The sequence below is a fragment of the Oryctolagus cuniculus genome, chromosome 9 (genome assembly GCF_051225735.1).
Source record: "Oryctolagus cuniculus isolate XC-2025 breed Fujian yellow rabbit chromosome 9, ASM5122573v1, whole genome shotgun sequence".
Lineage (NCBI taxonomy): Eukaryota > Metazoa > Chordata > Mammalia > Lagomorpha > Leporidae > Oryctolagus > Oryctolagus cuniculus.
In genome coordinates this window covers 121045397-121071463 of record NC_142875.1, presented here as the reverse complement: position 1 = coordinate 121071463, position 26067 = coordinate 121045397, and the positions used below count along the sequence as shown (strand labels likewise).

Here is a 26067-nt window from a genome sequence, read left to right as displayed (position 1 = left end):
GAACAGTTATTATTGGACAGCATTCCGGTTTTCATGTTTATGTTTGTGCAGCTCTCCCACCCACCGGACATCCTGTGTGGGGTGTGAATTCTATTATTTTTCTTTGTTGGCCTCCTGTTTTTCTCACAGTAGCTCTATCTCCGTTGACTCCCTGTGCACAGTATGTGTGTCTGCCCGGTGTGAAGGAACACAGGGCTTTTGTGGACATTGGTTGAATCCTGACCATATATGCAGACATTTGATATCCCGGGCCTTTTGGTCTTTTACTCTCCTGCCTCTGTTCCTCCACTTGTATGCAGAGACATACATTCCCCCACCATACACTCCTCCGTGACAAGCATCCAAGGGCCAGTGTGGTATGGTGCGAGTATTCATGTGTCCTTTCTTTGTGAGTTGTTTGCGTCCTACACGTCCTGTTGAGTGGCCTTTTTGTACAGTGTGCATCCAGGCCACAGTGCCTTCCCTCCCATGGCAGTGTTTGTTTCAAAGAATAAATGAGTACTGTTGAATTAGAACTCAGAGTTGTAACTTTGACAAGGTACCTGAATCTGTGAAGTATGATTATTATTGAGCCATGTCCTTCTCACAAGATCTGACTAACCAGAATGTGGGGTTTGTCGTAATGTGAATTATCTCCCTTGAAAGTAAGACAATGGTTAGGGAATTCTCCATTATAATGGAGTGGCTTTATTGAAACTTTTCAGATAGCAACTTTTGCAGAAATTATCCTTTATAGATAGAGAAAATATGCAGTGTTATTACATTTGTCCAAGTATTTTAAGTTTGCTAGATGGAGTCCAGTCAAGTAGGACATGGACATAATGGACTTGCAGTTTTGACAGAAGATGAAAAAGTTGTCATTTGACATTGAAACCCTTTTCAGTCCCCAGAGCTGCATGGCAGGTAGTCATAGATAGGGCCAGGACTTGGAACCCTGCAGAGAGGGGAAATGTCTTGCATCTTGAGGGAGCTCATTGACTGGAAGACAGCTCTGATGATTAGAAACCTCTTCTTCTGGTGCTTTATTATCTTTTACATGACAACTTAGGACCTGAGATTCCTGCTACCTCCCTTGACTATAGGTTGCCAGATTTTATCTCTATTTCACAAATAGAGATTTTTAAACACGGAAGTTCTTAAGATATGTAAAGCCAGTATTGGTGATCTCTTCTTACCCCATTCAAATCTGGGTGATCCCTCCATTATGACAACAATGCTGTTGATAGAAGGTGATCCCAGAAAGAGTCACATCTGAGCAGCTATGGTCATTTAGCTTTCCTGGTCTGCGTTTCGATATCCTATAGATAAAAGCAATAAAAGGTAAGTATAATAATGCATTATCTTTCTTAGTGATTCTATAGGAGCCTTATTTTTATCACGTCCTCTATAAAATGCTCTTAACTGTTCTTAACTCTGCTTTGTGGCAGTCACTTCTGTCTTTTCTGGAATATACATTTAGTGATCATGTCATTCATTGTTCCTCAAATTTCTCACTTCATTCTTGAAAATCAAATTGTTATCTATTATAAACTTCTGACCTCTTCTACTTTAAAACCATTATTATTTAACAGTCATTAGTAGGGCTTTCTCAGTTCTATCTATAAGTCATTTTCTAGAATTTATTTACCTGGGCTAAGACTCTTGAACGTATAGAACTTGTGCTTCTTTCTGAACCATTCTGTCTTCTACTTCCTATTTTTTTACAAGAAAACTTGGTGTGGCATTACATTTCACTTTGAATTGGATTTCCTGGTAAAACAAAACTCCTCAGAAGTTTAGCTGCAATTACATTTTAAGAAAGATTTCCTAAAGCTGGCCATGAAATTTCCTAAGAGAAGTTTACACTGCAGACAAGAGAAAATCAGACTGGAGAACAAAATTGTGGATTCTAATTCATAGGGGAAATCTCAGAATTTAGAAAGAAAAAATACAAGGTTGAGTAAGTCTAACTTGGTAGATCCCTGGACCAGAGGTCACCTACTGGACCATCCCAAACCCTTATTCCAGATCTCTCTCTGATTCCCTAATGGAAAAAAGGAATGGAAAAATATTTCTCAAGGACACTAGACTCAGGAATACCAGCGAGTCTGTTAACATTCTAATGGAAAAATTCAAACCTAACTATGGTAAAATTTGGAAAACATTTCCTCAACTTTTTTGTTGTTGCTTTTGTTGGAGTTGCAGGGAGGGAAGAAGTGTGTGTGTGTGTGTGTGTGTGTGTGTGTGTGAAAGTATGTCTGTGTGTTTATTCATAGATAACTCGAACATAATTTGCAGTAAAGCCTCTTCTCCCATTCCTGCTGTTAGATTATGGTAGTGGATGATTATTTTCTAGAATACAGAGAAATTAGTAAGCAAGATGACAACCAAGAAAGTGTGGGGGGTGGACACAGGCATTTTTACTTCATATTTTACTTAAGCTTATGAAAAAAAAATCGCCAACTGATAAATCGTTCTGACATTATAAATAATCTTTCATCTTCTCTGGTGGTCTGTGAGGTTCACATAATTGGAGGGTTGAAAACCTTTTTTGTTTCTTCCTTCTTCGCCATGTCATTAGTGTTGTAGGAGACCATAAAAAAGTACAGCCAGAAGGGGTTTAACTGTTCCTGAGTCAACATTTGACAGTCACACTCTATTCTGTCATTTCATGCATGTGCTTTTTATGAGTTTTATAGCTTTGTGAGCTTTATTTCAGGGATGTCCATTATGATAGCTGATCCACAGCCCATCTCTCTTTGTGTGTGTGTGTGTGCACACGCCTGGTGGGGAGCACAGCTCATCCTAATTTCAGGGAATAATACAAGAACCATGTACTCATGCACTGTTTAACTTAGGGTCAGGTAACTAAGGAAATAGCCACTTCCTCCAAAGTACAATTTGAGTGTTTTTTGTTTTCACTGCTGTGTGAAATATCAGCACAAGATGTCCATTTGAGCCTTTGCAAACACAGTGATTTTTCAGATTTTTTTGTATAAAATAAATTGATAGTGTAGGGAAAAATTGAATTTCACATATATATTATGGAAATGTTGCTGATTATGCCTGAGTACGATGCAGAAAAAAATTTTTAAAAATTAAATGCATTATAGTAGATGATACACAATAGGGGGAAAAACTCAACAATTTTTAGAGATGATAAAAATCCGTTTTTTAATGTACATTTACTACCCTGGCCATAGGCAATAAATGATCATGACTTAATAGTAGGGACGTAATATGCAAATTGAACTAGTCATGTAATTCTTTTGTGTTAAGAGGAAGATTTTATGGTTTTCCAGTTTTATCCATTGAGTTTTTGTTCCAGTATTGAAATCATATCTTTCTTAATACTTTCAAACTAATGAGACTGTTATATATTTAAATCCTACTTAACAAATTAAGATTCTAGGAATCCAGAGTGTTAACTGATTTGTCTAAAGTAATATGGGTAATATATATGACAGAGTTTGGTTAAAATATCATGCTCATGATGATACCAAAACCATCATTTTCTAATCTTAGGTATATCCTCTTCCCATCAATCCCTGTGTCCCTTTGCCTTTCCAAGTGGTTTTTGCTCTTAAGTATGGATCCACAGTAACGACTTCTAATCGACCAAGTGCCCCCTTATCCTTGGCTATTTCTTGGCTGTCCTTGTTGATTGCTACCATCGCCCGATGTCATGTGCAAATGGTACACATGCTGTTTTCCATTATGCAAGTCATTGGATAAGCAACACAGCCCCAAGGCCAGCTGCCAAATTCCCCAAGTGAATATTAATACATTAATTGTAGGTCTTTAGATGTTGAGCTTAAGAATTATTCTTTTGGGCCCAAGAAGTGATATGGGCTGCAACTCTGTTTTCTTCTTCAGATGAGAAAGGATTCTCTGGGCTCTTTGTTGACGTCAACATGGACGCAGAAGATTTTTCGGCTAAAAAGGAGACTTAACCTAACCTTTCCCCTTGATCTCAGCAAAGCAACAGAGTTGTATAGAACTTGATTAGTCAGATAGAACTCCTCTTTCCAAAGGAATTCTGGTTGTTATCCAGTTGCTAGTTTTCATCCCAAATAGAAAGCAAACAGGGTCATCTGGTTTGCCCTTGTAAACAAATCCCCAAGACTCTTTGACTTCGACTGCTTTGTAGTAATTCATCTTCTTTCACCCTCTATTCTAAGGTTACTCAGAGAAGTATGGAACTGTGGCAAGCATTTCTTTAAATGTGTTTATGTCTCTCTGATTCTTCTGCTCTTTCTAATAGAAAGAAGGTGGGGAGAGATCTATGCATCTCACCTGTTTCAGATCAGCATTTGCATAGTAACGAGAGCACAATAAAGTGCTAGTGTTATAGTGGATTTCTGTTCTAGAGTACTGATAATACCTAGGCACTGGGTACTAGAGTACTGATAATACAGGGGTGGTATTTGTACAAAGTTTTGAGTAATATGATTTTTGTCAGACAGTTGGAACTAAGATTACAAGGTTGGTACAAATTGTCACCAGTGCCCAAAAACATCTGCGTCTAGTTTAAAAAATTTAATTTCTTTAGAGTTCCCCATTTTCAACATCTTTCCACTTATCCCCTTCCTACTGTTTTCATTTTGTCTCAGCTGCCTCTATTTAGAAAACTAACTGTAAGAATTTTGAGAATTACAATCTTTCCATCTCCAGTAGCATTAGCACATACAAAAGAGGCTTTTGGAAAAGGACATATGTAACCTAGGAATATAATCTCAGACGGTTGATTTGTATACACGGTAGTGCAGAGGTGAACTCTTGTCGAAGGGGGTTGGCTGGGGACAGGTGAGATTAAAAGGAGTGGGGTGAGAGAAATCTTGCTAGCGTACCAGCATTAGTAGTTTATAACATCTGCTTGATTCCTTGTAATCCTATATACTAAGATAGATAGAATTCAGTTTAAGAACTATTCTTAAATCCACCTCATTGTTTTGGTGGCTCAATATATTAGCAAGGGTCATATCCAAATATAAATTTATATCTACTACTTTGTGAACTCTACCTATAGGTTAAATACTCATATGGAATTACATGGTAATTGTTTTCCAATTAAATTGTTATTATCTCCTCCTTACACTGGTCCCTTTATATCTTTTGAATTTATTGTCCACCAGTATTTCTAAAATGTGACAATAGTAACATCTGATTTACCTGCTACTGTAATGTGTTTTAATTAAAGACACCCAACATATTCTCCTGTTCCTCCAACTATATCCCTTTTTCCCTCTTCACATGTCTGAGAACGAGCATAAAATCACCATGTAAAAGCATAAGAAAGAGTACAGCTTGCCCTACTGACTTCCACTGTTTCTGACCAGCATCCCCTGGCAAGTAATGTAACTCCACTCTGGGGGAGCTAACTGAATCATTTTATTAATACTGTGTGCTTTCAAGGTATATGGTTAGGGGTAACTTATTGTAAAAAGCGATTGTGAGTTCTACTCCAATTACTTTTGTCTGATATTTTTTTTTTATTCTTGAAAGACTTCACTTCAGAATGGAAAACTCCCTAGAAAATAGGTAATGTTGTTGCACTATGTACCGTTAAATCAAAGCTTGAGAGGTGGTCCATGCCCAGGACATGACCCAAAGAGGGTACAGTAAACTCTTCATTGATCTGGGGACTGTCAGATCATGTTGATGTAACTTCCTGTTTTCTTTTTCTTCTAATGGACCTGTCTTGTATTTTGACAGCCACATTTACTGTAAGGAGAGTCTGTCTAGCCAGCGTCCTTGGTGCCCCTAAGCTCAGGCAACACTGTAGCATACTGTCTTGGGAAAAGAAATCCAGAACATATACAGCAGCTGTGCAACAGTTTCACACACAAAACAAATTGAGTCGGATTCTGTGTTTTCACGTGAATACCTTATTTCAATTTTAACGCTATATGATTCTATAGCTGAAGTTAATATAAATGATCTTCTGTTTCATTTGGCTGCCGGATTTTATGTTGATTGGCGTGTTAACAATGTCTCTGTATTAAATCATGTACAGACTTGGATGACTGGAGCGCAGGAGTTCCAAGGCCACTGACTAGGAGAATTTTACTCTAGCTTGCACAATTGTGGCATTGTCAGAGAATTTGTAGAGATAAAGTGTGTGTGTATTAAGAATCTCAATACCCTATGAATTCTTGGTGGGCACATCAGTTAGTCCCTTTACCTGTAATACAATGATCCTAAAAGTGTTGATTATTTTCAGTGAACACTATATTGTAGAAAAGGCAGTTCCTTAGCGTGGTTCACTAGTACAGTTCATGGCTGTGTTTCTCAGAAAATGAGGTGAACAATTATAAAAAAACTTGAGCAATATTATGAAATCCAATAGATGCTGTTCTTAAAACTGTTGGAACCATATCATCCTTAGAACAGTGGTGGAGAATTCGATGGGAAGTTGTCCGTCTTTCAACGCATACTTTCTCCATTTCTAAAATTACCCAGCTTCTTAATTTGGAAATATTTTAAGATCCCATGTGGTTTAGATTAAGCATTATTTTTCCTTGAGCATAATTTGGTTTGTAATGCCTTGTTCTCCATGAATGCAAATCATGCTCTGCATGCTTTTTAAGTGACTTGATGTCTTTGCAGATCTAATTTTGGTATATTTGTATCTCAAATAATTCGCCAACTCAATATTTTGGCTTAGCAATCCAAATCAAATTGTGGTCCAAGTAGCAGGCACTCACATTGGATGTACAGAGATTTGACAAGCAATTAGCAATGAATATTTAAACATCTTCATTACCCTTGCATGAGCAATGCAGATGGTATTTAGGGAGATGGCAACCAGAGGGCACTCCTGTGAGTTATGTTTCTATCATTTGGTCACCTGACTATTGGAAGACTTTCCTCTGGGCCTCATGCCACTCCGGTACTTCTACTGTCTGGCTAAAAATAAAGCAGGCATTCCAAATGTAAAACAGGTTGCTTCCTGTGCACATTTTATGATTTGGGAAGTTAGTCTCCCAGGATCCCAACATCTATCCTTAAGATATATCAGGCCCAAATGCCAAGACTTTATAGAGGTCTATAAGAATCAGAGTTCCTTCAAATATCCTGCTGTTCGTTTCCGTTAATGACCTCAGTATAAATTGCTGAACATTCAACGGTGAATAAATCAACATCCCATCCCCTCCAGAAGTGAATGCAACATATATGGACCAAGACAAAAACGTCTTAGAAATAATTGGTATTTCTAGAATGAGCTCTCATTCTGCATTTCTTCTTTTAAGGAAAAAACAACACTGGAGAGTCTGACTCAGCAACTGGCAGTGAAACAGAATGAAGAAGGAAAATTTAGCCATGCAATGATGGATTTCAATATGAGTGGAGATTCCGATGGTTTGTAACAATTCTTCCCATGTATTCCAGTAACGTACAGACATGTCCATGTAGTGTCCATTAAAACTGCTACAAAAAGAAGACAAGACAGCCACCCCATCACCTGACCATTACTGAAATTTCACTGTGTGCTGATAAATCTCGATGCTAGTAACGATTCGGCTGGTCTGTGCAAATTGCTCAGATATATTTCAGGAATGTGCATGTGTCTGTATACTCACAGATACTCAGCAGTTTGCATGTGTCAAGGACAACAGAGTGCTCTGCATTAAGCATCTCATGTAATCCCTAGCACAACTAGGAGATAAGGATATTGCGGGCAAAGAGACCGACCAGTGGTTTTTCAATCATTTTTTCCCCAAGGTCCCTGGGCTCCAAGTGCCAGAGACAGGACTTGATATCTCTCTCATGATTCTAAATTAAATGCTCTTAATCAACCTCTACCCTGTCTCTCACTTCTCTAGTTCTTGCACCCAACACAGGAGTGTTCAAGAAATTGTTACCTATCAGCGCATTTTTAAGTGTCCATTTACAGACCCTGACCAGATCACTTAGCTCAGTGGAGATTTTCAGGATAATCCCTGGTATTCTGGAGCCTGTCCCTCCTTTATTATCTACAACACTGTCCCATGTCCTGCTCACAACTCACCCAGAACTCGCAGACCCAGGACTTCTGCTCTCTATGCTGCTGTCTCTGAATGTTCTAAACAGCCACAGTGACAATTAATTCAATTGATATTCTCATTTTAACAGCAATGGGGAGGAGGGATGATTTACCAAGTGCTGTTGCTTTCATACAGTGCCCCATCTGGGAGCCTGCCTAGCTAGTATCAGATGACATGCATCCATTTTAAGAACTCCTTTGAGGGCATGGCCCTCACCTTCAGACAGATTACAGAGGCATTTCCCTTCATATAGAAAACACTGCACTACAGCACACTAGGAAGAAGCACACTTTAAGGACAGAGGGTGGGGCCGGTGCTGTGGCATAGCGCATAAAGCCCCTGCCTGCAGCGCCGACATCCTATATGGGCGCTGGTTCAAGTCCCGGCTGGTTCCTTTCTGATCCAGCTCTCTGCTATGGTGGCTATCTGGGGAGCAAACCAGCGGAGCGAGGACCTCATCCCCCCCCCCCATCTCCCTATCTCTGTAACTCTGCCTTGCAAATAAATAAATCTTAAAAAAAAAAAAAGAGGGCAACCACTGGAATTCCCCCAATATTCATAGTTTGTCTGCTCGTGGCCAGGTCTATACTAGCCGAAAGTCTAGGCCAAATCTGAATACTTAACAAGTATAGTTCTGTCAAAACTGAATTTTATTTGATTGTATAAGAAAAATCTTGTTGTTTTTATGGTCTAATTTTCCCAACAGTTCATTCTATTTTCTACCTCACTTGGCTAAGATAAACCTGGCCTAAGTGCAATACAAAGAGCCTGTTTAGGTTTGATGAAGTCACATAATGTTCATTTTATTGCTAATATTGCTGTAAGGTGGAAGAACAAGAAAAAGCAGATGCGCGAATGATCATTTGCTAGTTACAGACCCATTTTAGAAAGATGTTGCCATATATTAGCACTGATTTTTGTCAATAAAGAGACAATTACTGGTAATAACACATTTCATAAATTTTAAGTTTTGTTGGCATGATAAAAATATACCCATGATAATCAGCATTAAAACATCAAAGTCTTCCTGGCTGTTATTTATTAAATTGAATCACGTTCATGTGCAAAATTTTTCCACTCGTGCTCAGACCGGAGAGTATGCTGTGAATGAGACAGGATGAGAAGCTCTTCCATCAGATGGGCTCTGTATTTTGTTTGCTGCTATCCAGGTCTTCTGGTCTGGGTCATTTGGGTTGATTCCTCTTATTCCTTCAAATAATAGTACCTTTGTTGGTACACAACTCTAGAAAGCCCCCAATGACTTGAAGATTTGTAGACACTGCCAACATACAGCTCCCTCTTCTGTAATGCGAACCTGCTGGCCGTGTTCTGTATTTTCTCCCGGCAATCCTTATTTTCTTTGCCCAACTCAAGTATCCTGAAAGCTCTGTAGTCTATGAAGGCATTCACTGATGTCCAGTCAGGCTAGGTGAGTGACCACACTTTCTAAAAGTCGCAGTGTGATTCTCAGGTTATTTCGCTGTCAGTGAATCTTACTGATTGAAACATAACAGTCAGTGGTTCTCTCTGCATAGCTGTAAATGTTTGGAAAAAAAATTCGGAGGAACACATTGTTTCTCTCACCTTAAATGTGATTGTAGGCTTCTTAAGAAACCATGCTAACGTAACAGTTCTCTTGTTATTTTCCATACCATTTTCAGTTTTTTGTAGGGGCAGACTATCAGTGCTCATCAGAGACAATATTGTAGTAGTGTTTTTAGTTCCATAAGCACAGAGTGAGGGAAAAGGCCTGAGTACTGTGTGCTCTGACCATCTTTAAGCAGACAAGACATAGCCTCCTCTGTAAGCATTCATTCTGCTACAGAGATATGTATTTCGGTATTTTGTGAATATCTGCACCTACTTAATATTTCCACAGTGCTGTGGTGTCTATGGCTCTAACCTATTCTCTTTACATACTGAATCAAAAAGCATATATCGAGTGTCTTGTGAAGGCACATAGTGAAATAGTTCTTATTCCATCAAAAGAAAGGGAGAAGACATTGAAGTGGATTAAAAATACAAACACAGCATTTGCTACCACCAGGCTTATCACAGGAACCTCACAAACAAGCATCTGTCTTAGGAACTGCAAGTGCCATTATCGGAAGTACTTTTTGTTTTCAGATATTTTAATAGACCAAAACACAGTCATGCAAGAAAGCGAGCTGCCAGAGACTGTGCCGCTGACATGAAGCAATGTTCCCTGTTTTCAGGCAGTGCTGGAGTCTCGGAATCAAGAATCTATAGGGAGTCCCGGGGGCGTGGCAGCAATGAGCCCCACATAAAGCGTCCAATGAATGCCTTCATGGTGTGGGCTAAAGACGAGCGCAGGAAAATCCTTCAAGCCTTTCCTGACATGCACAACTCTAACATCAGCAAGATTCTGGGTAAGAACTTCTCGAGAACCGGGTGACGTATGGGCATAATGCATTGTTCTGTTTTCTGCAGTTGTAGAAAGATATTGGATCTGGACTCCGGGCCAGTCATGCTCTCTGCTTGTCCGAAAAATAAGCACCCTCATTCAGGCTTCTTCCAATAATTCCTCGAGAAACGTGCCCCACTTCTACATATAATTTAGCTGTGTGTCTCCTGTCTCTACATTAGTTATTTTAATGTCTTCCCTTCTGTAAACATCTAGAAATATTTTTAAATAAGACTGACCAAAAGAAAGGTGCTTGGACATGAGCCACTAAGTATTGGTATTACTCTTTTTTTTTTTTTTTTTTTTGACAGGCAGAGTTAGACAGTGAGAGAGAGAGAGAGAGAGAAAGGTCTTCCTTCCATTGGTTCTCTCCCCATATGGCCACTATGGCCGGTGCGCTGCACCGATCCGAAGCCAGGAGCCAGGTGCTTCTTCCTGGTCTCCGATGGGGTGCAGAGCCAAGGACTTGGGTCATCCTCCACTGCACTCCCGGGCCACAGCAGAGAGCTGGCCTGGAAGAGGAGCAACCGGGACAGAATCTGGTGCCCCCACCGGGACTAGAACCTGGGGTGCCGGTGCCGCAGGCGAAGGATTAGCCTAGTGAGCCGTGGTGCTGGCCAATAATTTTTATTCTTTTCCAGTATAAATTGTGAAGAGGCTATTGTCAGTGTGAAGGTTTCCTTCCTATCTCATCATCCTTTGTAACTCAGGGATGAGGAGTTTTGTCTGCGTAATTCGCCATGTTGTGGGGGTGAGGATGGAGGTGGGGATGTTTGTTCTGGGGCCAGGGCTGAAGAGCAGTTTAGATTCTGAGAACAGAGAAGAGGGAGAGTGTGCCTTTTCACATGTGTAGCTCTGGTAACCTTAGGTACCGGCAGTGCTTCAGTAATACTCAGTGAGGGCTCAGAATTTACGGCATTATCGAAAAAGGAACATTGCCCTGGCGTCACAGCTTTCAGCTCCACAGAAACCATGGTGCGCATTCACCATCATACAAAGATCCTGAAGTGCACTGGAAAGGTGGCTGAAGACGCAATGTCCTGGCTACCACGAGACTCCATAGAGAATAGTTGAGAAGGGAAGATTCTGTTTCTGTGACGCCATTTTCTTGACGTCATCATCATTGTCATCCTGATCATTTTCAAGTAGCCTGGTACTCAGGTGACGCACCTTATAATATTCATTCTAAGAGCTAAAACATACAAATATAATAGAAATGCCTCAATTTGGTTTTACTAAGTAATAAGAAATTGTGTCCAAAATGATTGACTGTATTAAAAATATACAATGCACTTGGAATTACTAGTAGTTTATGATGATAACATCCATCTTGATTCTTTGCACTAAAGAACTAGTCATCTAAAAGAATATGCGGTAACTGTACACATATTCTCAACAAAGAAAAAGATGCCACCAGTCCACAACGTCCATCTGTAGTAACAGCAAAACCAACAAATAAAACCTGTCATTACATCTCCATTTTCACCTTGGTGATTTGGGGATGTTTCGATGAATGCTAGCTCAGAAGGTCTGAGGATATGCAGCATTAGATTTACATAGGAATTTGCAAATATTGGTTGTAAAATATCTGTGTGCATAATCAAAAGCTGGAACTGATCAAGAGGAAATGTAGTTTTAGATCTCCACCATCTCTGATCTAGTTTTCCTTTTCATGACTGTATTTTGTGTTTCATATTAAATTTCCCACCCTGACAAAAGCAGCATGCCTACCTCTTTTGGGAACATTCTAGAAAAGAATGAAATACTGCAAGTAGGCTTCATTTTTATTAGTCCCAAATTAGAAATGCAAATTAATTACTAAATCAGATGTCTTAATACTGAAAAAAGCAATAATTTCTGATTAAATCTTCATCTTCGGTATGAGACAAATATTAATTTTGATGACATAAACTTGTGTTATAGGAAAGTTAGCAGCATAAGTGTATGGAAAGCAGATGACCAGCTAAGAGAAGTCCTTTCTGCTCGAAAGGACAACATAGAATGATCACATGATTTCATCACAATAGGAGAGCACAGCCTAATTTTGTCATTTTGATGAAATTATATTGATTAAAGATAGATCATTTGTATTTGAGGAAAAAACACCATGGAAGTATTTTGGATCTCAATATTTAGTCATAGCTTTAAATAAATAGGTGATCTTCAAATATCCACAAGATCATTCTGAATGGCCCATTTCATATAAAAGTACAAAGAAAGCTTGATGTTTTCCTCTTTACTGATTGTTTTGGATAACAGCCTCTGACAGCATGCTGCTAATTCATTCTGCTTAAAACAGGCGCTTGAGCTGGGTTGACATTTTACGTAGTCTCTGGGGATCCTAGTTGACATTTTAAAGGGCTTCTAAGCATTTTATAATACCCTAAAATCTGGTTTTAATAAGCCATTCTGCTGAAATTGTTAACATAAGGAATCACCTTTTACTGTTTGGCGCTGGATCACGAGATGGGGGACATCTTTTTCCGATTAGATATACAGTAGTTGAGTAAAACGTGCAAATTCATTACAGACCCCGTGGAGATGACAACGTTGCTCAGCTCCAACTCCTCCCTGGTCGTGAACTGACAGATTTAGAAAAGGAAAAGAACACTTTTAAGACCCCTTTTCCTCCTTATGTTGAGCATCAAGTAATTTTGAACGCAACTTCCCCTTTTGTTATAAGAAGGGATACCCAGCTTCCCTCCTTTAGCTTGAGCTGTGTGAAACCATCCTTTTCGGGGCAGCAGGGACCTTCCTCCCTGTTCAGAGGTCCAGCGAGGCAGCCAGCCACACCCAGATCAAGTAGATATTTTCATACTTTGCTAAGATCTAAAATGCTTTCCCAACAATGAGGTTTACACTGCCGGAGTATACAGTGGTTACAATTAATTGCCAAGCCACTGATACCAAAAGCAAACCTATCAACCGCTTAAGCCAAGCACAAGTCATTATTGAGAAATGGACATTAGATGTGCTACCAAACTGAAACACTGTTTGACACATCAGAAAATGGAATAGTCAGGCATTTAGCCCCAGTTGGTATTTCAGATAACCTAATGCTTACTTGTGGGGAAAAAAAAAAAACTGATAATATGACCATATTTCAGAATGGAGTTCATGGTTCATTGATGTTAGCAGAGACATTATATTGTCAAGGGTTAAAATATTTTGTAATCCCTGCTCATGCCAGATTTGGAAGCCAGCTTACCTGAGAATCGATACATCTTAGAGTATCCCGTCTCCTTCTGCTCATACACTCGCGCCCTTGTTCCTCTGCATTACAGCCAGCCCAGCCTCCTTTGAATGCCTCTGAGCCTCCTCCCACTGCAGACCTTGACCTCGGTATCCTTCCTTCACAGGATGGTTCTCTCTTCCTGGTCCCTCGAGGAGTCATTTCTGCAGTGATGCCTTGCTGACCTGCAGGAGATCTTACCTCCTTATCACGTGCCCTCTTATGCTTCAGTACTTTCCACAGCTGCCATTAAAACAGGAAATTGTGTAGTTAGATGTCCAGGGTGTTTCTCCCCATTCCAAGGAGGCTCAGGAATCACAACTCTGTTGTTCACCACACACATATGTAGTAATTAATACAACATAACAAGAAATATCCAAACAGTTCTCACTTCCCAGGGCATATTACTGCAAAGGCCTAAACATTTCCTTTCTTCACAGAAACATAATATTTTAGAGATTGTAGAACATTTAGATTTAGGAAGAATTCACTGGCAATTTTTTTGTTCAATTTTGGTGTGAAGACACCAGTGAATTCTATATTAGGTCAGCCATTATTTTTCCATCTTTCAGTGTATAGCTGTTTGCTAGTCAGTTTTCTGGTGAACTCACTTTTCCATTTCTCGATGACGTTCAGAAACCTGGTATAATACCTGCAAGAATTCCATGAAAAGAATTGATCTAGTTCATGGTATTAGAACCTTCTCGGTGTGGGTGTATGCCCTGAGAACAATATGATGATATTCTGGCACGTTTAGAAAAATCATGTTGAGCAAATACAGAGTTTCACATTGTAGGACCTGACCAACCAACTTAACACTGGGCAATGTTATTTAAATAGAAGTTTGACAAAGGAAAAGAAACTCTTGTTGTTTAAACTGTATGACATGAGGTTCTATTGTAAATAGAATCTATTTGTTGTCTAGATGGGAAAGAAATCTATGTACATAAATCCTTGTTATACCTACATGGATATACCCACCTACGTAACATCTGTTCCAGTAGTAAAAAAATTCTAAGAGAAGAGATGTACCCCCTTCATTGCACGCTTTAATAAGAATAACAGCTCAGATCCAAGAATTCTCTGCATTTATATGGAGTAACTGCTTAACGGTGAGCTCTTTGCACTTGACATTTGCAGATAGGCATAGTGGACCCAAATCAGAGCTTCTAAGAGCTCACTCAGATGACCTTGAGGGCAGGCAGTGGCAGCGGTACCACCTAGCCCCAGTTTTTGGTCTTTGGGTCTAGCTGAGCTGATTATTTTCCGATAAGCACAGGTTACTCACAAATAAGTACAGTTCACATTTTAAAGTATATCTTAAAAAACACACAATTACTGCTACCACTTACTACTATACATAGTCATAGAGACTGAAACAAAGCTTTAAGCCGCATCTAAAGGGGAAAATAGGATAAACTATTTTTAGTTAAGCTTGAAACTTTTTTTTTCAATTCTGGTTGAATCCACACCAAAATGAACAGTGGAAACAAGGGAAAAAAACAATTTAGGTTATGTTATTGAAGTGACTCAGCACGAGAAACAACTTATGCAGTGTTCCCATTAGATCACAGATGGTAGATGATGTACCATATTTTCAAAGGGCATACGTTGTAGCATTCAACTTGAATTTGAGTTACAGATCTGCAGTTTAATAGTTATATGATGTTTGTTTGGTAAGTTACTTTACCTAGTCGAACCTCAAATTTTTTATCTATGACAATAAGTATAAATGCTCTCATACCGGACTGTTGTGAAAGATAGAAATGACACAACATGGATAGAACTTTTAGTACAGTATATAGCACACAGTAGGTACTCAGTCTATGTGCCTTAGTATTATAATTTGAACTATAATTAATCTCTAAGGAAAGAAATTTTAACTATAATTACTGCTGTAAAAACTTAAAAACATTTTTGGAGAATGCGAGTATGTGATATAAGAACTTTTGCAATAAATTGCATACTCCCATATAAAAATATTCAACAACTAAAATAGTCTCAAGTTAAAAAAAAGTGTTTATTTTTGCCTAATTTTTTAGTCAAACTATATCACGGTCTAATGTGGAAATAAAATATACAGCCATTACATTATCTGTGAACTTTTAAGGATGTAGTAGGCAAGTTTGGCTAAACTGTCCACTCCAGCCAGAAAAATAAAAGTTTGTCCAGTATTTCTGTCTTTGAGTAGTGTTTTAGGTGAGAGCCACTAGCACCTCCCTTATCTTGGAATATTGCTTTTCAAGTCAAAGCTCACTCACCAAACCTGCATTTCTGTATTTCTGTGTTTGGGCCAACACTTTTCCTTTAGATTTTCTTGTTGTCAGCCATCTCTCTTTTTGAGGATGCTAAGAATCCTGACGGTGTTTTCGTCACAGGATCCCGCTGGAAAGCTATGACAAACCTAGAGAAACAGCCATATTATGAGGAGCAGGCCCGTCTCAGCAAGCAGCACCTGGAGAAGTACCCCGACTACAAGTACAAGCCCCGGCCCAAGCGCACCTGTCTCGTGGATGGCAAAAAGCTGCGCATCGGCGAGTACAAGGCCATCATGCGGAACCGGCGGCAGGAGATGCGGCAGTATTTCAACGTGGGGTATGGCCCTTTCAATCAGCGTTTGTTCTCATGCGGGCAACTTGCTGTTATTCTCAGTAGGACACAAACCTATTTGTTTAGTTGGAAAGCAGCATTTTGAAAACAAAACCAAACCTGATCTCCAAGTATTTGCAGAGACTTCGGTCTCTTATATAATCCTGAGAAATACAGCCATTGCTATCTCTTCGCCCCGATAGAAGCTGAGCTAACAGCTGGTTTGAAAATGAAATTCTGGGCCAAGTCAATAAGCTTCAGGTTTGCTGTTAAAAACTTAGAATTAGTACTGCTTCTTTCCTCATGGGCTTCCATTACTTTCAAGGATTCACTGTGATAAAGTCCACAGCTAACAACTTCGTTGAGATGACGAAACGTGAAAATGATTTCAAAAGAAACAATCATTTGTTTCTGACTACAAAAGGATTGTTGAGCCATCAAGGCACATGCAGGGTCCTTGTGAGCCCCACAAAGTAGAAATTAGGTTTGGAGCACACCAAGGTTAAGAACGGGAAAGTTCCATTCTGAATTACTGTCCCATCGTCCTATATGTATAGGACCTCAATAAAAAAATTGAACAATAAGTGTAGCAGTCACTTTGACTTTGAAATAAATATTATGTCATTAAAGTATCTGTAGAATTGGAAACTTTGAACTCCATGAGTCAACACTCTAGCTCTCAGATGTTTTATTCTGCATTGCCACTGACAGTGGTGTACTGTGCAGCCTGCAACTGCATTGCTACTGCAGAATTTTCTCAAAAAACACAAAAATAAGGAACAAGTGATTCTTAGACTAATAAATATTCATCGTGTTCTGAATATGGCCAGACGAGAAGTTAGGAAAAGAAAAACAAACCTTTCCGGTCTGCCCTGTCCCTCCCTTTCCTTGAGAAAGTCTCTGTCTGAGAGTCTGGTGTATGGGTTCAAGCCACAGCTAAACACTAAGCCCAGCGCTTCTTGTGTGCAGAACCTCAACAACCATGATCTATTCATTCCTCCCCACTGGGTCCAGCGACCAGGTGGGGTCCCATGCAAAAAATGCAAGACATACCTTTGTTGGGAAGTACTAAGAATTATCGAAGCATCGATTCAAGGTCCGGCTGCTCTGCTTCTGCTCCAGCTTCCCGCTAGTGTACCTGGGAAAGCAACAGCAGACGAGCCAAATGCTTGGGTCCCTCTGCCTCCCCTGTTAGGGGACCTGGATAGAGCTCCAGGCTCCTGGCTTTGGCTTGGCCTGCTCTGGACTGTTGTGGCCATTTGGGGGTGAACCAACAGATGGAAGATCTCTTTCCCTGTCACTTTCCTTGCAAATAAACAAAGTATTTAGAAAAAAAGAATTTCAACATTGTGACACCAGAACTGTAAGCCAAGAATGGGAATCTAGGACAACTGCATAGGCTATATATATATATCCATGAAGCTGGCCCCAGAAATGACTTGTAACCTACAAAACACTATGTACAAGTATTGAGATTAATGTAGGATACAACTAAAATTTTTTCCAATCTTCATTTTCCTTGAAAGGTAGAGAGGTCGAGAGCGAGAAGCAGAGACCTAGAGATCTTCCATCCACTGACTCACTACCCAAATACCTCCAACAAGCAGAGTTCAAGGTCACCCACTGCTTCCCAGGTTACCAGATCATAAGTGGAGGCGGGATTTGAACCAAACCCGAGCTCTCCAATACTGAATATAGGTATCCCATGCGGCTCCCTTATTGCTGTGCTAGATACCCACCCCACAATGTAACACTCATTAGGCAACTGGGAGAAAATCAGTAGATTAGAGCAGACCTCGCTAAGCAAGCTCCTTATGTAGGAGGACCTGCCTCTAAGTGTGCTCTCACTCACGACCTCTCTTGTGGAAATTTCTCTTTGGCAGGCAGCAAGCACAGATCCCCATCGCCACTGCTGGTGTTGTGTACCCAGGAGCCATCGCCATGGCTGGAATGCCCTCCCCTCACCTGCCCTCAGAGCACTCGAGCGTGTCGAGCAGCCCCGAGCCTGGGATGCCCGTTATTCAGAGCACTTACGGTGTGAAAGGAGAGGAGCCACATATCAAAGAGGAGATTCAGGCCGAGGACATCAATGGAGAGATTTACGATGAATATGACGAGGAAGAGGATGACCCGGATGTAGATTATGGGAGTGACAGTGAAAACCATATTGCAGGACAAGCCAACTGATAAGGGTCGAAAGATTGTTGTGACCTTAGGACTTAAAGAAGCCCTAACTGGTTCATCCTTACCAGTGGCCAAGCACATTAACTTTCTCATACACTGACTGTTACTTTAACTGTTAGTCTTAAATAGTTGGGACATCAGCTGACTAATAGACCTCAGCCTCAAAAGGCTTGGAAAGGAAAACAAATACAACAAGCAAACAACAATATCAACAACAAGAGATTGAAATAAGCTATGGGTAAAATAATGCCAGTAATTCAGCTGCTACATCCAAGCACTGAAGTCTTACCCGTCAACTTTTTTTTTTTTTTAATAAACTTTATGGCTGTTTGTTCTACAATGTTCTAGAAATTCTCACTCAGGTACACAGTGCCAACAAGTGGCTTGTGAATGTGTTTTGTTGTTTTGTGCTACAATTTTTAAAAGAACTAAGTTTCGTTTTGTTTTAGGGGTTTCTGGGTTTTTTTCTTTCCTTTTTCTTTCTTTTTTTTTTTTTTATTGTTGTTGTTGTAATGCACCTGACAGAAAAAAAAAAGATGAATTTCTCTTTACTTCTCTCCACCTTGTCCATCTCTGTACTTTAAAGGTGGAAGTCTGTGCTTGGGAGGAAGAGGGAGAAAGAGCCTGTTTTTGACTTCCTTGCTGTCCACCACAAAATACGCAATTATTTTCTTTCGAGGACTTTCTTTATCTGTTGCACACCACACTACATCTTTGAGCAAGTGCCAAATTTGTACGGAAGTGTTGACCAAGTTCATTTTTTCCTTTTCCTTTTTCCTGTTCCTTCTTGAGTTAGGACAGTGTTATAACTTAGACAATCCCTTGAAAAACCTGAAATACCAGCAGCTGGTGAGATTTGACTTTTTTAAAAATGGAAACTGTAGGTGCTGTTCTCAGGTGATAAGAGAGAGAGAGAGAGAGAGAGAGAGAGACATAAGAAATTTAGAGAAAAAATATTTTCTGATCTTGGATTTTTGTGTGTATGTATGTGTGTGATTATGGTACTAATAGGAATAACGTTGGACCATTGTGAGTTAAACCCACATCTGGGGATGAAATCCCACATCCTCCTAAGTGACTGGTCTAGAAGTAATCTTGACCTTGACTTTGCACTTCAGATGACAACTTAACCGAGTATAGGGCTCAGAAATTATATTTTTAAATTTCCAGTATGATTATTATTGGGTGGATCAGGTGGCCCTGTGTAATAGAGGTGTGCGTGTATAACATGGAAGCTTCTAGCAAACTGCTCCCAGATGTCCCTGCTCCCAGATCAATTGGTTCCACTGACGTTTGCTCCTTAGTGATTTTTGTTTTTCCTGTTGATACTTCGAACAACACAATCATCGTGTTTACTGAATACATTTGACCTTTTTCCAGAAATATAGAATCAGCTTATTTCTGTTGGCATTCCACCCTGTCTTGACTAGGAAACAAACTCGACGTTTTTTAGAAGATATTTCTCATCTCTCCATGAAATGAGGTGGAGGCCTTTTGCATTTCACAAGTGTGGCCCATGCACATTTTGTGCCATAAAAAGCAGGATTTGATTAAGTCACTGCAGCCCAACCACATGGAGCCTGGCTGACCCAGTGATCCTTGCCAGCACTCTTCCCTTACCATGAGATGAATCTGCTAAAGTCCACCGTTCGGTGCCAGCGGAGGGTGTGTGCAGTTCAACAGCTGACTGTGATGGGGCTGCTTCCTTTATTGTGCCAGCCAAATGCCAAGGCACTTGAAGGGCCTGTACAAATAAATGCAAAATCATTTCACGTCAATTGCCATTCTTTGTGTTGAAGCATCAGTCAGTTCTCCAACCAGAAGCCTGAATGTGCTTTGGTTTTCGCTGCATTCATCATTGGCCTGTCTCAATCCACCCCCCAAAACACCATCCTAAATTTTGATTTTTCTTTATATAATAAGTTAGGAAAACTCCCTCCCCCCCTTTTTTTTCTCTCTCTCAGAAGACTTGCTCTGGGGTTTTGCTTGGAGGAGCTGATCATACCCTGCATGTCAGAGATTTTGTTTGTTTTTCTGTTTGTTTTTGATGACTGTATTTTCATTTGAACTGCCTCTTTTTGCTAGTGTTGTAATAATGATGATAAAATAATAATAATAGTAATAATAATAATAATAAGGTCAGCTGTTCCCAGATTAGTAAGTTATGTATAATTTATTTTATTTCTCCCTATTTTATTCTCCTCTGATTTGGAAGTGCAGCCAATAAGCTGTTAGATATTTAAAACTAATATCCATCTCCAACTCATATATATATATATATACACATATACATATATGTGTGTATATATATGTATGCACACACACATGTTCACCCATACAATTTTACTTTTCTTCCATCAGTTTTTTCCTTTCTAAAGATTTTTGGCCCCAACAATGTCAGTTCTGGTGTTTAATACAAAGGAGTGAATTAATAGGAGGGTCATGTTCAGTCTTAATTAACTTATGCTCTCATCACTCATTTTAGTTATTTAATTGCCACAGTCATCTAGAGCCAATTTTTGTTGTTGCTGTTTTTGTTTGTTTTGTTTTTAAGCACTCTGGATAAGAAAAAAATAGACACTTGTTTTTATATCATTTATTATGTACAATGTGAAAGCAGATTTTTAAAAAATTTGTTCTCTGTCTTTGTTAACGAATTTCTTCTGACTTATGTGGGTTCACTTTTCACGTTTGCTGGATACTTATTTTACACCATGTTATAAGGATGCTTTGTTTTCATTTCATGACTTTGGGCTACAAGAATACTACTTTGTTTTAGCTCCAGGTAAATGCCACTGCAGGCATTCTGGCTGAAACCGATTCTAACACACCAGTGAATTGACAAAACACTTCTGTTCGCTCTTTTGGTTTGTTTGTTTACACTTTTGCTTTATTTGAAGGGGAAAACAAAATTGTTAATGGTGACCTTTAGCTGCTGAAATTCAGAAATTAACTTTACGCAGTTAGATTTATGCCCCAGACTAAAACCCTACATGAGCTGAAACAAAAAGCAAGTTCAAAGCCCTGTATTGTATTCTCTTGTTCTAAAATTTAATTCACTGTGTGTCAAAATTTCTGTGTCCTAGTTTTCTCAAGAAAACAAAAATAGAAATAATCATATTAATGCTTAAAGTGCTTTGAAGTCACTTGATAAAAGGTGCTGTGAATAGCAACTTAACTGTGTTAACACATTGCCGCCTTGGCGTTTGATTGGTTTATGATTTCGGGAAGAATTCAAAAACTTTGTATTCTCTTTCTGTGCCCCAGGATGACCAAAAAAAGATAAGGAAGAGGAAATGAGAGTAAGATCAAACAACAATAAACATGAACAGCCTCCCTCCTCTCTCCTGTCCTACCTGCCTATTACGCCTCTCTCCTCTCTGTGCACCCCCAACGCTCACACACACACACACACACACACATGCACACTCTCACCCTTACTCCCACACTCAGAAATAATCTTTTCTGGTTTGTGTAGTTGCTGTAATCGGTTTCTCTAAAATAGTCACGTTTTGATATGAAACTAAGAAAGTATCACTGGAGAAAATAGGTTAAAGTTGGCTCATGTATAAGCTAATAATTTACAATTAGATAAAATATGAAACTATTCTTCAGTACATTTATACCTAAATTAGTTAAGTTGACATCTACAGTTCGAGAATTAACCATGTGTAAAATCTCCCCCAAAGAACACAACCGTCATTGTTGAAACCAAATCCTCTTACAAGGGACAAATATAAATAAGTTTTCTTTGATGAAACTATTTCATAGATTTTATACGTGGAGTAGAATTTTACCTTAATTCTTTCAAAGAAAATTATCTTTAATGATTTCATCATCCAATTTCAGATATTTTCTTAATCCAGAAGCTGTTACTGTTCCCAGAAGAAACCTCTTATATCAAATGTCAGAAATAATTACAGCTGCATTCATTTTAATGGGTAAATTATTGAATTGTAATAAAACAACTGTATATTTACAAACAGGTTTATAAAATATTTGTCTATCAAGTTAATAGTAAAATAAAAATGACCAAGTTTGCAAGGAAACAAGAAACCCACTTAAAGTGGTTCAGATATCTATCTCTCTGTCTTCTAGGGCATAGGTGTTTGTTTAGTCAAGCTTTTGCAGTATTTAATTTTAAAGATTCCTTTAACTATCAGTTTCCCAGGTTGAAGATGATGTGTTGAGTTTTCTACTGAATGATTTCTGTCCTCCCCAGTGTTCCTATCACTGGTTCATGAAAACAGTATTTATACAGCTCCACTGGCTCTAAAGTTCTTAGTCCTTCTAACATTTTGGATTTTACAAATGAAAATGGAAAAAGAGAAGACAGACAATCAAATGCCTGGAGCTTAAAACAAAGTATGTGCAACCTACCATCTCACTTGAAATTTAATAAAATAAATAATTATGTAAATATAACATAGAGTTATAGATTTATATTTTGTTCATAACACATAGTGTAATATAAGTTGTATATTTTCATGTTTTTTGGTTTTCTGTTATCATTCATGCCACAATAAAAATAAAACAGGAGTTTATGTACTCTTAAAAAAAAAGAAGTGGGTTGCCATCAACCTGGTTTTTTTTTTTTTTTTGGTTGTTTTTGTTTTCTGGGTTTTTGGTTTTGTTTTGTTTCGTTTTTTGCCTTCTCTCTTTTTTTTTTTTTTTTTCAGTATTACCGCCATGCAAGGCACCAATAAAAACAGCAAATGTGTTCTCTATCTCTTATGCTGTGTTTCCTTTCACGATTCCTGTTACAAAGGAGCAATCCTTAGTTTTATCATGTAAGGGACAGACGTATGGAAACTAGTTCAGTGTTGTGTTCAGTAAAAAACAGCCTCACTCACCGAAGCTGATTTTGATCTGAAAACTGAGGGTCTAATTCTTAGACGTGGCCCTTCCCGGAAGGACAGTCAGAACGTGTTATGGTGCACCTCACTCAGACAGGGATCCGGACTCAGTGCGATGTCAAAAGGTATCTCTCTGATATGTAAGTGAGACTAATACACTTGAAAACCCAACCGCCTGCAGCACGGTAGTGGCATGTCCCTTTCTGGATGTTGTTATTAGATGTGAGTGGGGCTTCTGTAAGTTAAAGTTATCTTTCATCCTTTTGTTTGTCTAGAAATACTCCAGAATTTCAGGTCATGAAATTGCTGAGATTTATAAGTGAATTTTATTCCACTGGTGTCTACTTTTGAGACATGCATGTTTCCACATTGCTTAACACTCTGTCATGAGCCTTTGGATTCTACCTTTTACTGATGCTAGAGATGAGACGTCTCCTTTCATCCCAATGGCCATTTCTGCTGTCTCTTTCTCCACACTATGTCTTTCTATCTTGTTCTGTGTATTATAGTTTTCTGTAAGGGTTTCGTTTATTTGGGTGTTTGTTTTCTTGGCATTTTTTTTCCCTCTCTCTCTCTATAAACACACATATATACATATAAAGATACTAGATCAGTTAACATCTGATTCAAATGAATATAAAGTAAGTATATAAAGAGGGTCTGTTCTCCTAACACTTTGCCCCCTGTCTCCCTGAACAGAAGTGTTTTATGAAGTCTGGTCCACGGGCCACCTGATTCTGAATTAATGGTTACAAATGTAGATTCCTGGGCCCAACCCAGATAGAATGAACCAGAATCTCTGGGGGCAGAAACAAAGCTCTTGCTTTTGAACAACTCCAAAGATTTCTTCTGCTCGCTCTGATGTTCCCATCAACCAGGAGGTGGGGCTGTTTACCTCTGACTTCTACCTACCTTTGCTTCTGCATGTGACGTTCTGCAGCTCACACTGCCTACCATCCCTCCCCTTTACCCTTAGGCCTGAATGGAGGCAAGAGCTTGAGCTTTTATAAAGAGCTCCCAATCTCTGCCATCATATACCTCCAGTTTTGAAGGCACTTGGTCCATCCGTCTGTCTCCCGCACCAGCTTCCGGTGATGTTCGTCCTGGCAAAGCAGTAGGCTTCGGAGACTTCCGGTGTGTGGAACCAGGAGAATATAACTGAAACGTAAAAGTACAGCCCACTTAATATTTGGGTAACACAGTGAAAGGGAAATACCCATTGCAGGAGGTGAGAAATGTTTCTAACAGACCACCGGGGGCCACGCTGTTCAAATTCTCATCCTAAGTTTCTGCAGGACACCGCGCACCATTACCAACATGAGCCAAGTGTTTGTGGATGGGGAGAATCTTGTGAGTTAAGGCAAACTTGGCTCACCCGAGATGCAAAGCTCCAAACACCATCCTCTCTTCTACCAAATAAAGTTCCCTTTGTTTTGTCCTGTAATATTCCGACTTAGAAACACTCTTTTGTCGACCTGTGTTTTAGTTTCTTATGGCATAGCTAGGACGACACACATTGAATTGCTTTCCTACTGCCGATGCCTTGAACAACCAAAAAAATCCACTGGCAATAGTGAAAACCCCATTTGTGTTTTTTGTTGTTGTTTTTCACATTTCAGTTTGGGCGATTTTACTTGTTGGTGTCTGAGGAAATTATTGTGACAGGATACTGTCATTCTTACCAAATTTAGAAGTTCTGAAATCGTCTCCACCTGTAACCTCACATCATCCCTGCAACCTCAGTTCTAACAATGGACGTGACCGTAAGCATGAATTAGTTCAATGTCTCAAAGATCATTTATGAAAAAAATTCAATTTATTTTCTTGAGTTTCTAAAGCAATCTAATAGCTAGCTGAGAAGATCTGTTTTATAAGCAGTAAGCCTTGTAATTAGTATGTAAAGTGTATGCAATAGTATGGCTAAAAGTTCTCTAAACTAGTTATGTTTTCTTAAGCAGGCTAAACATCTGACCTACCATTTTTAGTTATTCTATCAATAACTGTCACAAAGAATGAGCTGCTTCAGCTCTGATCACAATATATCATCATCTCCCCATGAGTGAGGTCCCAATACATAAGACTTTACTCTCTTTCCTGCCCATTTTAAAGACACAAACCAATATGGAATGGAATGGTACTTTGTCGCTATTCAGAAATCTAACCAAGAGGTTGAAGGTTGTGTTATCATGGATGTCTCCACTGATGAAACAGGAAAAAATAAAACAAACTTCCAGAATAACTGTAGGGATTCAGGAGGCCTAAGTAAACACCACTTTTTTGTATATTGCCTGTTCAATTTATTATTAAATTTCAGAACCTGGAAAGCAATCTTAATTACACACAAACTGTAAAATATATTTGAAATAAAGTCTTTTGTTTATAAAAGTCACGGCTGTGATAACATTCTGTATGAATTCCTGCGGCCCTGGGAGGACGTAGGGGGTGCACAGGACTATTCAGATAATTGTGCTGCAGACAGTTCACTCAGCTGGCTTCATGGTGAGCCCTCAGAAGGCACTCATTTTGCCTTACCTCTCAAACCTACAGCTGCTGAGAGTACAAGTTCATGACTTGTGGTGCCATGATCTCGAGTTCTTCTCATGACCACAGTCTCTAAGTGGACCCCAAGTCATTACACAACTTGTTCCATTTATTTGGAAATAGCCCTTCGAGAACAGTATCTTCTACTTAGTTACCATACGACAGTAAAATTTATAATCTGCATGCTGGTGGTGGGTCTTTTTCTTTTTTTCTTTCTTTCTTTCTTTCTTTCTT

The 26067-nt window shown here is 39.2% G+C and overlaps 1 protein-coding gene across 25 annotated transcripts in view; it reads left to right on the top strand.

The window, feature by feature from the left end:
- SOX5 (SRY-box transcription factor 5) overlaps nt 1-25677 on the top strand; it is a 1100247-nt gene extending 1074570 nt beyond the window's left edge. For all 25 annotated transcript variants that reach the window (XM_089304672.1, XM_089304666.1, XM_070049491.2 and 22 more), the window contains 4 exons: nt 7233-7341; nt 10223-10396; nt 16042-16258; nt 18136-25677. In XM_089304672.1, coding sequence (XP_089160798.1) covers nt 7233-7341; nt 10223-10396; nt 16042-16258; nt 18136-18439 — 804 coding nt within the window. In that variant the 3' untranslated portion in view covers nt 18440-25677. The remainder of the gene's footprint in view (nt 1-7232; nt 7342-10222; nt 10397-16041; nt 16259-18135) is intronic.
- Nucleotides 25678-26067: the final 390 nt, after the last annotated feature.